This window comes from Bidens hawaiensis, unplaced genomic scaffold (assembly GCF_021521415.1).
Source record: "Bidens hawaiensis isolate Kalapana, Puna unplaced genomic scaffold, B.hawaiensis_p1.1 tig00011963_1, whole genome shotgun sequence".
In the NCBI taxonomy this organism is placed as follows: Eukaryota; Viridiplantae; Streptophyta; class Magnoliopsida; order Asterales; family Asteraceae; genus Bidens; species Bidens hawaiensis.
Window position 1 is genome coordinate 600,725 of NW_027491961.1, and position 13,989 is coordinate 614,713.

A 13,989-nucleotide genomic window follows, 5' to 3' on the forward strand; every position below is an offset into this window, starting at 1 on the left:
TCTTAGTTATAAATAGTATCTTTATTTGGATATTAAATTTTAGTATATCCCTATTTTATATGATTTTCATATAAAATATTTAGTGAGATTAATTTTTAATTTAATGAGATATTATAACCCGTTTAAGGGGCTATCTAGGTTTGGTGGGACCCATACCTGTGAATTCGTGTCAATTGATGAGAAACCTCTATTCACAAATAAAGCAATCTTGTGGATTGAAAGGATGTGAGAAGCAACTAGAGAAGTTTTAGAGGTTTCGATTATACATATTTAAAATTTAAGATTTAATAATATTATTATTATTACCTAGGCTAGACAACGGTTAAGCTACAACAATATAAATCAATCATCTTGGTGGCACACTCGTCGTCACCGGTGCTGCCGTCTTTCGCCAAAACAAAAGAAAACAATAAACTCCATTCCTTCCAACAACTGCCATTTGCATTCATCGCCCACACAAAAGGTAAATTAATTAAGTCTTGATCTTCAAGATTTAATTTCATCATTCAAAAACCCACACCGGATTTTCATTCATTCATTCATTTATGGCTGGTTCAATGCATGCATGCAATTCATAATAATTCATTCATTTTGGTTTCTAATCCAATTTATTATTAATCAATCAATAGATTGGATCTTGTTTGACTTTTGATCATAACAAAATCAGTTTTTTCTTGTTATTTATTTGAATGTACGTGGCTATCAGTTTCTTCTTAGTTTCTTAATACATATATATTGTTGTACGTGTTAACAGAATAGAATATATATGATCTTTGCTTAGTGTTTCGTCGATCTCCAACCGTATCATGCTTCATTGAGTTCATTAATAATCATATTCTAAAGTCCAAACTAACTAATATATATATATATATATATATGTATAATAGGTAATTAGTTAAGGTAGCAGCGGTACATTTGGAATTGGAATGGCGACTGTTTCGGATATTACCGTCTCTGCTGCCATTAACAGTCTATCTGCACTACTGTTTCTTGTGGCATTTGCGATCCTTCGTCTTCAGCCCATTAACGATCGAGTTTACTTCCCCAAATGGTATCTCAAAGGCATACGAGAAAATCCAAGCACTTCCGGACCTCTTGTAAAACACTTTGTCAATCTAGATCTTAGAATGTATCTAAGGTTCTTGAACTGGGTGCCTGCTGCTTTAAGAATGCCCGAACCCGAGCTTATAGATCATGCTGGCCTTGATTCTGCCGTCTACATTCGAATCTATCTTCTCGGGTACTGGGTTAGCTAGCAGCAATAATATTCTTAGCCTAAACGTACGGTTTACTTGTTTTCACTTGTTAATGTTGATCACTCTTTGCAGATTGAAAATATTTGTTCCTGTTGCTCTACTCGCCTTTGGTGTGCTGTTACCTGTCAATTATACAGGCGGAAATTTCCAGACGATGAGCGCTAGTATGAAAGACTTAACCTACGGCGAGATAGACAAGTTTTCAATATCAAATGTCCCCCCTGCATCAAAAAGGTCTGAAATTTTCAACACGCATTGTTTCTTGCAAGCATTTGAAACACTGACTCTGTCTTTATCAGGCTAGCTGCACATATATTAATGGCATATGTCTTCACATTCTGGACGTGTTATGTTCTTTATAAGGAATACAAACATGTCACTGACATGAGACTGCATTTCCTTGCTTCTCAAAGCCGTCGTCCAGATCAGTTCACTGTAAGTTTTCATGTATGAATTTTGCTTGAAGATAATAAGTTTTGATTATTCTGTTTCTTGTTTAGGTTCTAGTGAGAAACGTCCCCTCGGACCCTGATGAATCTGTTAGTGAACATGTTGACCATTTTTTCCGTGTTAATCACCCTGATCAATATTTTCTACATAAGGTATGTTTCCAGTATTTTGTATTTTATAATGGTTCTTAAAAGTAATGGCTTTTATATGTTGATTTAAATTTCTTAGGTGGTGCACAATGCAAACAAGCTTGCAAAAATGGTGGAACAGAAAAAGGATTTGCAGAATCGGCTTATTTACTACACTAATAAGCACGAGAGAAAGCCGACTAAAAGGCCAACCACAAAGGTTTGAGTTTAAACATTTGCTAATACTTTTAACTTTAGTTGAAGTTTATAATTTCAAGTTTAGTTATCTGTATAGACAGGTTTTTGGGCTCTTTGGGGACAGAAGATCGATGCAATTGATTACTATACTGCAGAAATCGAGAAGTTGAGCAAAGAAGTGAGCATTCATCCTTAAATATACATGTAAAATTTATTTTATTTTATTTTTTTGCATCATAATTTGTCACCTCTTAACTGCTTTTAGTTTTTACATGATTTTGTAAAGTAGGAACTAGCAGAACGAGAGCGGGTGATTGATGACCCAAAATCCGTACTCCCAGCTGCATTTGTTTCATTTAGATCACGATGGGGTGCGGCTGTCTGTGCTCAAACCCAACAAACAAGGAACCCAACCCGCTGGCTCACAGATTGGGCTCCTGAACCGCGCGATATTTACTGGAACAACTTAGCCATACCATTTGTGGAACTCAATTTGAGAAAGTTGATCATGGCTGTTGCTCTATTTGGGCTTACTTTTTGTTTCATGATCCCAATCGCCATTGTTCAAACTTTAGCCAACATAGAATCAATCGGAAAAGTTCTTCCCTTTTTGAAACCCCTTATCAACACGTAAGTAGAAACCCGTCTTGATCAAATTTAGACCTTTTTTTTTTCAAAATCTTGATTTCTTGATCATGTTGCAGACGATCCGTCAAGTCTTTCATTCAAGGGTTTCTTCCTGGGATAGTGTTGAAGATCTTTCTCCTTATTCTTCCTATGATTTTAATGGAAATGTCTAAAATAGAAGGTTATGTTGCATTTTCGGCTTTGGAAGCAAGATCGGCTGGAAAATATCATCTTTTTTTGCTAGTGAATGTGTTTTTTGGAAGCATTGTTACAGGAACCGCTCTTCAGCAACTTAAAGAATTCTTGAAACAGTCCGCATCCAAGTACGTTGCTATCCTTTTCAGTTTCATGGCTAACTGTGTCAAAATGAGTAGCGGGTCAAAACAGGTTAATACTTTTGAAATTTACAGTTGATTAACAAAACAGTATTATCTGATTAAAGAGCTTTTAAGTTTAAAAAAAAAAAAATTGCCCATTTGACATGTTGGACTTAAAAAGTTTATAAGTTTCCAAATCAAGCCATTTTCAAGTAAAGAGGTTAATATGAACCTTAAACATCATTTTGTTGTAGGATTCCAGAAACCGTGGGTGTGTCGATTCCAATGAAAGCAACCTTTTTTATTACATACATTATGGTTGATGGTTGGGCTGGTGTGGCTGCTGAGATCTTGAGAGTTGGTCCATTAGTTATTTATCACTTGAAGAACGTTTTCTTGGTGAAAACCGAAAAGGACAGAGATGAAGCAATGGATCCTGGCTCATTGCTTTGGCCTATAACCGAGCCTCGTTTACAGTTGTACTTCTTACTAGGACTAGTGTACTCTACAGTCACTCCTATACTCCTCCCTTTCATAATCGTCTTCTTTGCTTTCGCCTATCTGGTTTTTCGTCATCAGGTAACATTATAGCTATCATATTTAATTGCCTCATTTAGTTACCAGTGTGACTGACCAACGGTTGGATATATTATAAATATGGTGTTTGTTAGGTGATCAATGTATACCACCAGAAGTATGAGAGTGCAGCATCATATTGGCCAGGTGTTCATCGGCGTATCTTAATTGGTTTGATGATTTCACAGATAACATTGTTAGGATTGCTGAGCACAAAAGAGGCAACAAACTCAACACCTTTTCTAGTCGCACTCCCTATCTTAACCTTATGGTTCCATAGGTTCTGCAAGAACCGCTTCGAGTCTGCATTCAGGAAATTCCCATTACAGGTTACAAATCTCTTTATTCTATAATCTATACCCGTGTGGAAAAGATAAAACTACCCTTTTTGACATTACTAGCTTGTTACCTAACAGGATGCAATGATCAAAGATACTCTAGAAAGGGCAACCGAACCGCAATTCGATCTGAAAGCATATTTAAAAGATGCTTATATACATCCGGTTTTTAAAGGGGGAGAGACTGAACTGATGGATGTTGATGATGAAGATGATGATGATCATTTTAATTTAGTTCCTACAAAGAGGAATTCGCGTAGGGGAAGTCAACCCGGAACTCAGGAAGGTAGTCCTGAGGATCATAGAACGGGTATATATGTTGTTTAAACATTGATCGTATCTTATTCTTTGTATAAATAAGTTTTAACTTTTGTGTGTTAAATGAGTCTAGTTCTTGATTTAGGTTGTATTTTGTATTTTATTATTATAATGTAGGTAAAGGTTAAAACACATTTTGGTCACAGAAATGACAAGGGTGAGAAATCATCATTGCTTGTCATGTGTCAATTATGGACCAAAGGGAAAAGGACACAAATGTAACAAGTTATATTTTCTCGTTCCACATACAAGGCACGCGGCAGTTCCTCCATTCTTTTAAAACGTCTATAACTTTTTCATACGACATTAAAAATGTTTTCACTAACTAATTTTTTCTACATTGTACTCTAGATACGCCATCACTAAAACAACTAACTTAACTACAAGAAGAGATCAGGCTAAAACACCATTGATCGAGGTTGAGGATCGATTAAACACGATGTTTTCACTTGCAGATCAGATACATTCTCACGCATGATCTTTTTGCATTTGTGTTGCTAGCCATGGAACGCTCACTGCACATGAACCGAATTATACCTTTGTCACTCTTCCAATGTATGTTTTGACGAGCGGTAAAGATCATATGGGGCCCACAAGTGATCGACCGTGCAGGGCTTCCTTGTGTCTAGTCTTAACCATGGTTTACCTTTCCCGCTCCAATGAAGCAGGCTAATCGGACCAGGGTGCAAACTTCTGCATCTTCCTTGTATGTTGTCACCGCCTAACCCATGCTGGTTCCATCTGTGATCAATGCCTTTAATGTTCCCTGCAAAAACAAGCAAAACTGGTGGCAAAGAGCCCAAGTGATATATCCTTCTTTGCTTCTGCACCGCCATCCATTCTTCTACTTTGTTTGAACATCTGCCTTCCCTCCATTTATGAACATCTATAACCATCACCCCTGTGTTAAAATAACACGGGTTATGACCCATGAATATTTTTGCCAATTCATGGTCCATCCAAAACTCATTCGTGAAGTACCGCATGAAGTTTGCATTGCAATACTCGGGTGCAGCAAGTACCTTGCCTTCCAAGTTCACTCTCCACAACCTCTCAATGTCATCAACCATTATGATATCCGAATCCAGGTAGATGGCACGGTCCACATTTACTGGCAATACTTCTGCAAGGTATACTCTTGCATAGTTCAACGGTTGGTCTAGTGCTTGACGGATGGATTTGGATATCTTCCCGCGAACCTTATTTGAGTCAAATCTATATACCTCAAATTTAAGATAGGGGAATGTGGCTTTGATGTTGGTATAGATGTCGTGGTCATGATCGGACCATAAGAAATGAAACAGCACGTTTCAGGACAAAATGAGTGTTGCAGGATGGATAAGACAGCGGCCATGGTGCCACGAAGGTAATTGGAGTCAAGAGTCATGGCTACATGAATAAGGTCGACCTTGGTGCACCCATCACCATTTCGAAAAGAAGGCGCTTCCCGGAAAACAGGAAGAGTTTTGGATGGTTTTAAAGTGAAGCTAAGGCGGATGTTGGTGGCGGCAAGGGCAAGGGTAAGGGTGGTGTTGAAAACAAGTGACAGGAGGCCAATAGAATAAGAATAGGAGGAGGCCATCCTGTCTTTGTCTTGGCATATATATATTAGAGGATATTAGTTCAAAGACATATGATCAAATCATGAAGCTAGGAAAAGATAGTATAGATTTGAAGCAGACACCTAATTGAAGGCTGGACAAGAGAAACTATAGGAGCTAGGGAGATTTGGTTGATAAAAACATGTGCCTTTTTTTAGAAAAACCAGAAGATTTTATATTTACATTTGTGGTTCCAAATTATATTAGGCATATCCAACTTTGTCTCTTGTTTTTGGTTCAAACATTTTCCACTTTACTTCACATACAAAACATAACAAGAACTATGTATAAATGCAACCAAATGTAATTATACAATAGTTGCAGGATGGATCATCAGACTGCATACTAGCCAGATACCATTTCATGGTTCCTACTAAGTCATGACTACAGCCTCTTAACAACGAATGCCAGTTCAGTTAAGCCGTGCCATAAAGAGTTAAACATACGACTAAATTAAACATACCATAGGATAGAACTCTGGGTCACAATAAAGCATTCGAATAAAACACGTGAGTAATTTAAAGAAGCCTCGTCCTTTTTAAGCTGTTTTTTTTTTTTCTGTTTCTTGACGTTACTAGTGGGGCTCTTTTTCTCAATGTGATCTGGAATCAAATGGTGTCTATCATTACCTTAGGAGATGTGAACAAACGGGTCTTCTCCTCCTCCTCCATATTCCGACAGTCTGCACCTCCACCGCCACCACCATTACTATTACTATTATCATTATTACACATTGTGTATTTTTACCTTACAAATAACTCGGAAATAACAACAATTATTCATGCTTTATTTCAAGATCAAACTCTCAAATCTATTTTTAATTAACCACTTATTATTTGATCAAAATATCACTTACACATAAGAATGTTAACTTCACATACAACATATTCTTACATGTGGTTTTTCTTTTATACGGTTTGTTCTCTCTTAATAGCTTGTTACCAAAGGGATTCTACTATTCTAGACTAGCTATTAGTATGTAATAATAGTTAAGCTTTCTAGTCCACTAATGTGTGAAATAGCAGTTTTAACCAAAAAAATAAATAAAAATAATTAAAAGAAATTAAGATGTCATTATTTTTAAATTTAAATGTATTTCTTAAAAAGTTGGATTTATTTTATTTGTGTATAAAACTAACAATGAGATCGCGGTTCAAATAAATAAATTAATAAAGTAAAACTTACAATGTTTCGGAAATTGTAATAATTGTTGTATCTTTTATGTAGTTGTTGACTCCTTTTGTTAAATTTTTAAATAAATTTGCCTAAATAACTATGAATATAAACCAATTTTTTTAACATTCCAATACAATATTTTCTTAGTATAAAATAAACCAGTTTATTTTATATTCATTGGTAGAAAATATTCCATAAGTTCATGTTATATTTAGGCTATGTAATCATATCTTATATTTTCAAGTAACAATATTCTATGAATACAAAGTGCTTTTAAAGTTAAGCTTGATCTCTCATTCTCTCTTAAATTGCGAGAGGTCAAGTCTTACGTCAGACCAAATAAAAACTGCCTAATAAAAAAAATATATTCTATGAATTATCTTGAGCATTTAATGATCATTAATGCCATTATAATAAGTATCGCTACTTTTTTCGATACTTGGTAACAATTTAAGCGACACTAATAATAACTTTTACACCGTTAATGGATTAATATTTAAAATACCATCCGTTCCAAAAAAGTAAAAATATTATCAATATTTGATGTTTTTAAAAATTTGTATTTAATTAATTGACTCAAATATGTCAATATTTGGGGGGGGGAGATTATTATTACTACTATTACTATTCTTATATAATATTGACCCGGTTAAAATAATATAGTCCGGCTAAAATGTTTAACTTTGGACAGTATAGTAACATAAATACAAGAAAATCGTTTTTAAAAAAAAAACTAATAATACATTAAATGAATATAGAAAAAGTGCCCCCTTTAATTTGGTCAGTTTTCACTTAAACCCTGAAATGGGTTTATAAATAAACGAAATTTGCTTTGCTCCGATACAAAACCCTCTTCTTCTTCTTCTACTTCCCTTCAGTCTGATTTCATCATCAATATTAATGCTTCTTGTTCTTCAGGTTGTGTTGTAAACTCATCATCATCATCAACAGAGGAGGAGTTGAGTTGGGTTTTCTTTTGTTTGTTCAACAAACAAACAATCAATTCACATCGACCATCATCATCATCATCACTCACTGGTATATGCTTCTTCAGTTTCTTTCTTGCTTTCTTTCTTAATTGCTGCTGATGCTGCTGTTTATCATTTCATTCTAATCTAATGTACTAGAAGATGATTCTTGTTTTACATTCCTTCAATTTATCTATGCACACCAACTGTTTGTTTTATTTACTCAACCAAACTTTCTTTTTTTTTTTTTTTGCTAATTTTATTTCATTTATCAGAAAAGGGTTTTTTTTTATTTGCCAAATCTTTTCATCACCCATACATTTTACCATATAAAATGTTTAACTTTTAGGCTTATAATGTTTTAATATGCAGAATTTTAAGAGAAAAGAGTCATGGCTCGGGATTCCGGTTGGGATAGTGAAACTGTGGTTGACCTTTCTAAACATTTTTCAAAAAACTTACATACATGTTTCCAAACCGCTGTCAAAAAGATCAGTGACAGTGGTTACAGCAAGGAGAACGCTGAGGACACCGTTTTGAAATGTGGTCCTTTTTATGGCCTTAAAGACATGGTCTCATGTATAGTGGACCGTGCTTTCGATTCTCTTGAAAGGAGAAGATGTCATACATGGTATACGTTTAAAGATATCAATAGCTTGGTGGAGTATATGATGCTGGAGATGGTGACTATAGTAAGATATGTTAAACCGTATCTATCTGTTCATGAAGCAATGTGGACTCTTTTGATTTGTGATTTGAATATACTTATTGCAAGTGTGGCTGAAATTGATCTTAAGAAGTTCTTGGTACGTGATTTTAAGCCCGCTCAACAAGGGCCAACATCTTCAAAACACCAAATTGAAATGGAAATCCCATCTCAAGATCAAGAATCCATACCCGTAAATGTTTCTAAGCCTGAGATAAGTGAGGAAAAATGCCAATGCTGTAAAAAATGGTGCTCTCCGAACAAAAGAGACGCTCATCGACATAAAGCATTTTCTTTTGAAAAGAAACTTATGGGACAAATGTCAAAAAAGGCCCTAAAGGAAAAGTTTGCTAGCTTGGGGAATCTGTGTTTAGACAATCAGCAGTCACCATCCGGGCCGTCTTCTGTAAGCAAGAAAGACCTGAAATTGCCAAAAGTCACGGCACCAAAGCCCGAAGGAGTCCCACCTGAACCTTGTAAAATTGCCGATTATTATTTGGCGGGAATCCCGTTTGATGAGTCGAAGGGCGTGCATGTGCCACAAGATGACAAAGATAAAATCATACTGGCTGCACTTGGTCGACTTCAATCATTGCAGAAAGAAGTTAAAAGTTGGGAAGATTGGGCCAGTTTGAAGGTGATGCAAGTAGCTAAGAGGCTTAGTCAAGACGGGCCCGAAATAAAAAGACTGAAAGCAGAAAAGGCGGACGCACAAAATTCAAAGAAAGATGAAGAGAGTACAAACAAGAAGCTCTCAGAATTGACAGCTGCGCTGACTGATACTGACTGCCAGTTTAAGATGTCTAATTCAACCATTGCTAGGCTGGAGTCTGAAAATTCAGCCTTGAAACGTGAGAAGGAAATAGCCGAAAAACAAACCCTGATTGAAGCTAAAAGTTTGGAGGAAGCTCTGTGTAAAGAGCGGGAAGCTTTGAAGAAGTTTGAATTGTTTGGGTCTGAAAAGAACTTACTGGAGGAGGATCTTAAATCACTGAAACGGGAAGTGGGTCCGAAGCAACAGGCGCTTGAGAAGGCTAAACATCTTCTTAAAGAGACCGAGGTACATCTGTTTGTTCCTACCGCTTAACTTGATGAATAAGATGTTAAACTAACTCAAATTGGGTATTTTCAGGCAAGATTAGCAAGGGAAGAACAAGAAGCAGGTAAGCTTCATGAACAGGCTGAAGCAATAAGAAATGAAAGAGAACGCCTACAGGCATTGGCAGATGCAGGTGATGATAGGGCTATAAAAAGGGTTGGAAAAGAGTTGAAAGAATTTGAAACTGAGATCAAAAGAATTCAGTATGAGATTGCTGCACTGAACTTAGAAGCAGAAACCAAGAAAATTGCAGTGTTAACAGGCATGAGCTGGCAGCTTTCTGAAGGGATGTCACCGTCTGAATGTTCTAGAAGCAGTTTCACAAATCACGAGTGTGTGATGTGTTTAACTGAGGAAACAAGTGTGCTTTTTGTTCCATGTGGGCATCAAGTTTTGTGTGGTGAATGCAATCTGGTCCATGAAGATAATGGAATGAAGGAATGTCCATCTTGCAGGACTCCAATTCAGAAGAGGATCAACTGCTTGTTTGCTGCTAAAACCATGAAGATTTAATGCTAATGATTGACTTGTTTTGAGTGTTGGTTATGTTGCTTCTTTTGGCAAGAGGGTGGTGTTATGGCACACCTTAAAGAAATAGATAGACAGTTGGTTTAGGGGTATAGCAGACAGAGGTTAACTACTGCCTTATAAAGATAGCTAACAGAAACCTGTACATTTAGAACTTGGTTATTATATGAAGTTGTTTTATTGCCCCTAAGATTTTGTTTATGTTTAATCGCTTGTCTCTTTTACATCTAAAATTGTTTATTGATGATCAGTGTATGAAACTTATCGTGGTTTGTTATCCAGTTCTTCAACCTAAAAGACCGAAAAACATTATTCTTGGCAAAAAGGTTTAGCGAAGTGAACAGTGGCACTCTTCCGATTGGAGTCCTGCAAGAAACGCATTCTTCTAATGGATCACACTGCATATCATGTTTCTGAGAACTTGGGACTGTTTAGTAACTTCAGAAGGCTGCAAATTTCTTGGTTAAGTTCAGTGCAGATCTCATACTAGGAAATAGCAAAACCACTTGTGGGATAAAGCAAAAACAGATTTTAAGAGATCTCCCAAGATATATATTATTTGGCACTAAAAATTAACTTAAAATGCAAAATAGCATTTGCAGTAAAAATCATCAAGCATTCAAGCCTGTTTAAACAGACTCACTGTAGAAATATAGTCCTTGGCTAACTGTAACGTTAAAATGATTAAATTTTCAAATCTTGTAAAAAGATAGTCATTGGTACCAGTGTTTGACTGTGACAATTCAAAAATTAGCCGTTGGGATGATTAAATTTTCAAATCCTTTGAAAGAAAAATAGCCGTTGGCTACCAACGTTTGAATGCGAGGATACGATGATTAAAGTCTAAAATCTATTTTTTTTTTTAAATAGCCATTGGCCATCAATCTTTGACCATGACATTATGAAATTTATTTTTTCGAATCCAGTTGTGAAATGGCCGTTGGATATCGTTCTTCAACAGTGAAATTATGGTAATTAACTTCTGGCTACACTGGGACATTATGACAATTAAAATTTCAAATAGGCTTTACAAATATAGCCATTGCTATCAGCGTTCGAATACGACATTATGATGATTAAATTTTCAAATTGACATCTGGACTAAATGCCATCTAACATTTCAGCTATTTTACCATCTTTAAATACCACAGTACTAGATGTGATCAATCGCATTTAAAACAAGACTCGCTACTGCACCACCTCCCTCTTTCTCTAAACACAATTATTTTAAAAGCAATAGTTAGACGATGCCTGCTCTTCCGCTGCACAGCCAGTCAACCACAGAATCACACTGCACTACTACTTGCTTTTGCAGTCACCGTCCGCCCCATGAGTCCACCACTGGCCCATTGCTGCTTCTCACTGTCACTGGCATGCCGAATCCTTCTGGGGCAGGGGTGACTGCAGAGGCAAGTGGCGGTGCGGTGCAGTTCAGGGGTGGACTTGTTGTGCAGTGGAGGGCATGCATTGCACGTATGTAATGGGATTTGATTACCTCACCCGATGCGCTTTATCTGCCTTATTCTAAACATAATTTTGGCACTCTTTCTGGCTTTACCGCTTCCTAATGAGCCGTATCCTCTTGTGTATTTATTGTGATGTTTTTCTTGACAAAAATAAGACATGATGGATGATCACATTGTTTCATGGAGCAGAGGAGGTCAAAGCTTTGTCATGCAGCTCGGTGCTTAATATGTAAGTCTCATTTGTAATTTTGTATATGATTTCATAGAATCAATTAGTTAGATTGTTACCTTATTTATTATTGCAACAAGTTGGAGAATCCGCGTGTTGCAGGGGTTTGAACTTAACTCGTAAAGGAAGTCCAACGCTTACGTCAAAACCCGAAAGGATTCAAACCCTCTCGGTGTAGGTGCTTCAAACCGGTGGGGTTGTGCGCTAACCCAGTTGGTATTGGTTACGTTCGTTATAGTATTGTCAAAAAATGTTTTGTGGCCAAAGTTGAAGTGCTAAAAGTCTTGGGCGAAAAGTGTAAATGTATGAAAGTTTGTTAAAGTTTGTAGGAACAAGTAAATAAATTTTGTGACCAAAATTAATTAATATATATTAAAGAGCAAGTAGGATCAAAGTTTTAAATTTCCAACTTTGGCCACCAAAACTTTTCAACTTGCAGTTTAAAGTTTTTGTGACCAAAGTTGGAAGCTTCAAACTTCCACACTTGCCTTTTAATATATATTTATATTTAATTTATTGTAATTTGTTCCATCTCTTGTATATAATTGGTACTAGCTTGTTAAAGGATTGAATATTCTTCTTGTGATCATCAATTTATAAACACCATTTATAGTTAAATAGTATGAGTTATAAACTTAAAACCAAAATGCAAAGAATAAAGCTAGGGTGAATGGATGATGATTTTGATGCGGTCTAACAAAGTTTACGGCCTTTTGTGTTCAGTTTTAGTCGTTGGTCTTTTGTTAATCGTGTTCTTAGAAATATTAACAACTACACCATATAATATAATTGGTTTAAAAAAACAAAAAGATTAGGCAACTGAAGTTTGTGTTCGTCATTGTCTCCTTATTGTGCTTGTTTGAACTTTACAAACAATACACCAAAATATATATTTTTATGTCATTATAATGTGTATGTTTAAAACATAGAATATTTTAGCTTAGAGAATGTCATAAAACTTCTACCTAGAAAATAACTACAATGTAAATATATATATCGGGTGTACGCACTATCTAGCTAGATTGTGAACGAACGGGTTTGATTTTTGTGGTGTTAATAATGGCCAAACTCGAAGCAAGTTTCCCGTTCCTCATCTTCCTTCTCGTCTCATTCACCATCGTCAACGTTTCATATGTAAGCAAGTTTTTTTTTTCTTTTTGGTTATATGTCAATTTCCTTAAATAAAAGATTCATGAAACTAAATTAGGTGGTGAAATTTATTATACTTATGTAAATTACATGGATTGCTCTTGTGATTAAAGTATACATGTCTTTTTTTATGTGCTTTACTAATAGAGTTATAATCTGAATTTGCTGAAATTATTGTTACACAAATATTTATGTGCTTTACTTGTTTTTCAGATTTTATAGATATCTTTATTTGAAAACTTGTTATGGTTTCATGTATCATTTAGTTGTTCTAACAAGAACAATAACAAGTTTTTTTTTTTTTTATCATGTGTGTTGTTTATGGTATAATAATTGTATATGCATATAATTACATGTTCTTTTTGTTTTGAATTGGATTAGGCGAGAGGAGAAGGATCTTTAACGCGAGCTCGTAAGTATTCATTCTCAATGTAAGAAATTGTTTTTAACTAAGGTTCATCGGAATTAGATCTAAAATTAAGATGATATGGATTATACAGAATGCCCGCATGCATGTGAAATTCGTTGTTCTAAAACGCATCATCGTGGAAATTGTCTGGATACATGTAACAGTTGTTTTCGAGCATGCTTATGCGTTCCTTCAGGCGTTGTTGGGCATAAAGATGAATGTCCTTGTTACAGAGACCGAAAAACACGAGATGGTAAACCAAAATGCCCATAACCCATTTTAGGGTCATTGTGGTTTAAGATGATATCCAATAAATCTCTTTTGTTTATTAGCACATTTCAAGCTATTCTCGTAGTTGTTGTCTTTATGATTACCACATTGTTCACAAATAATTGTTTTTATATATGCGGTATAAAGCTAAGATGAATGAGATATCAATATTCGAAGTTG

At 35.6% G+C, this 13,989-nt stretch overlaps 2 protein-coding genes, 1 long non-coding RNA gene and 1 pseudogene across 3 annotated transcripts; 3 read left to right on the forward strand and 1 right to left on the reverse strand.

Annotated features, from left to right (window-relative positions):
* Positions 1–924: 924 nt before the first annotated feature.
* Positions 925–4,217, forward strand: LOC143539637 (hyperosmolality-gated Ca2+ permeable channel 1.7-like). Its single transcript, XM_077032898.1, has 11 exons — positions 925–1,240; positions 1,329–1,490; positions 1,556–1,691; positions 1,757–1,858; positions 1,935–2,054; positions 2,130–2,210; positions 2,322–2,662; positions 2,737–2,982; positions 3,231–3,555; positions 3,648–3,881; positions 3,969–4,217. Exons 1-11 carry the CDS (start codon positions 927–929, stop codon positions 4,215–4,217), a joined length of 2,310 nt encoding a protein of 769 aa, XP_076889013.1. The 5' UTR covers positions 925–926.
* A 533-nt stretch (positions 4,218–4,750) lies between these two features.
* LOC143539638 (putative galacturonosyltransferase-like 4) lies at positions 4,751–5,790 on the reverse strand (annotated as a pseudogene).
* Positions 5,791–8,345: 2,555 nt separating this feature from the next.
* On the forward strand, positions 8,346–10,277 carry LOC143539667 (putative E3 ubiquitin-protein ligase RF298). The gene is made up of 2 exons (XM_077032917.1): positions 8,346–9,719; positions 9,792–10,277. Exons 1-2 carry the CDS (start codon positions 8,346–8,348, stop codon positions 10,269–10,271), a joined length of 1,854 nt encoding a protein of 617 aa, XP_076889032.1. The 3' UTR covers positions 10,272–10,277.
* Positions 10,278–13,014: 2,737 nt separating this feature from the next.
* On the forward strand, positions 13,015–13,811 carry LOC143539639 (uncharacterized). The gene is made up of 3 exons (XR_013136474.1): positions 13,015–13,115; positions 13,512–13,542; positions 13,631–13,811. It is a non-coding gene; the product is annotated as an uncharacterized LOC143539639 (long non-coding RNA).
* Positions 13,812–13,989: the final 178 nt, after the last annotated feature.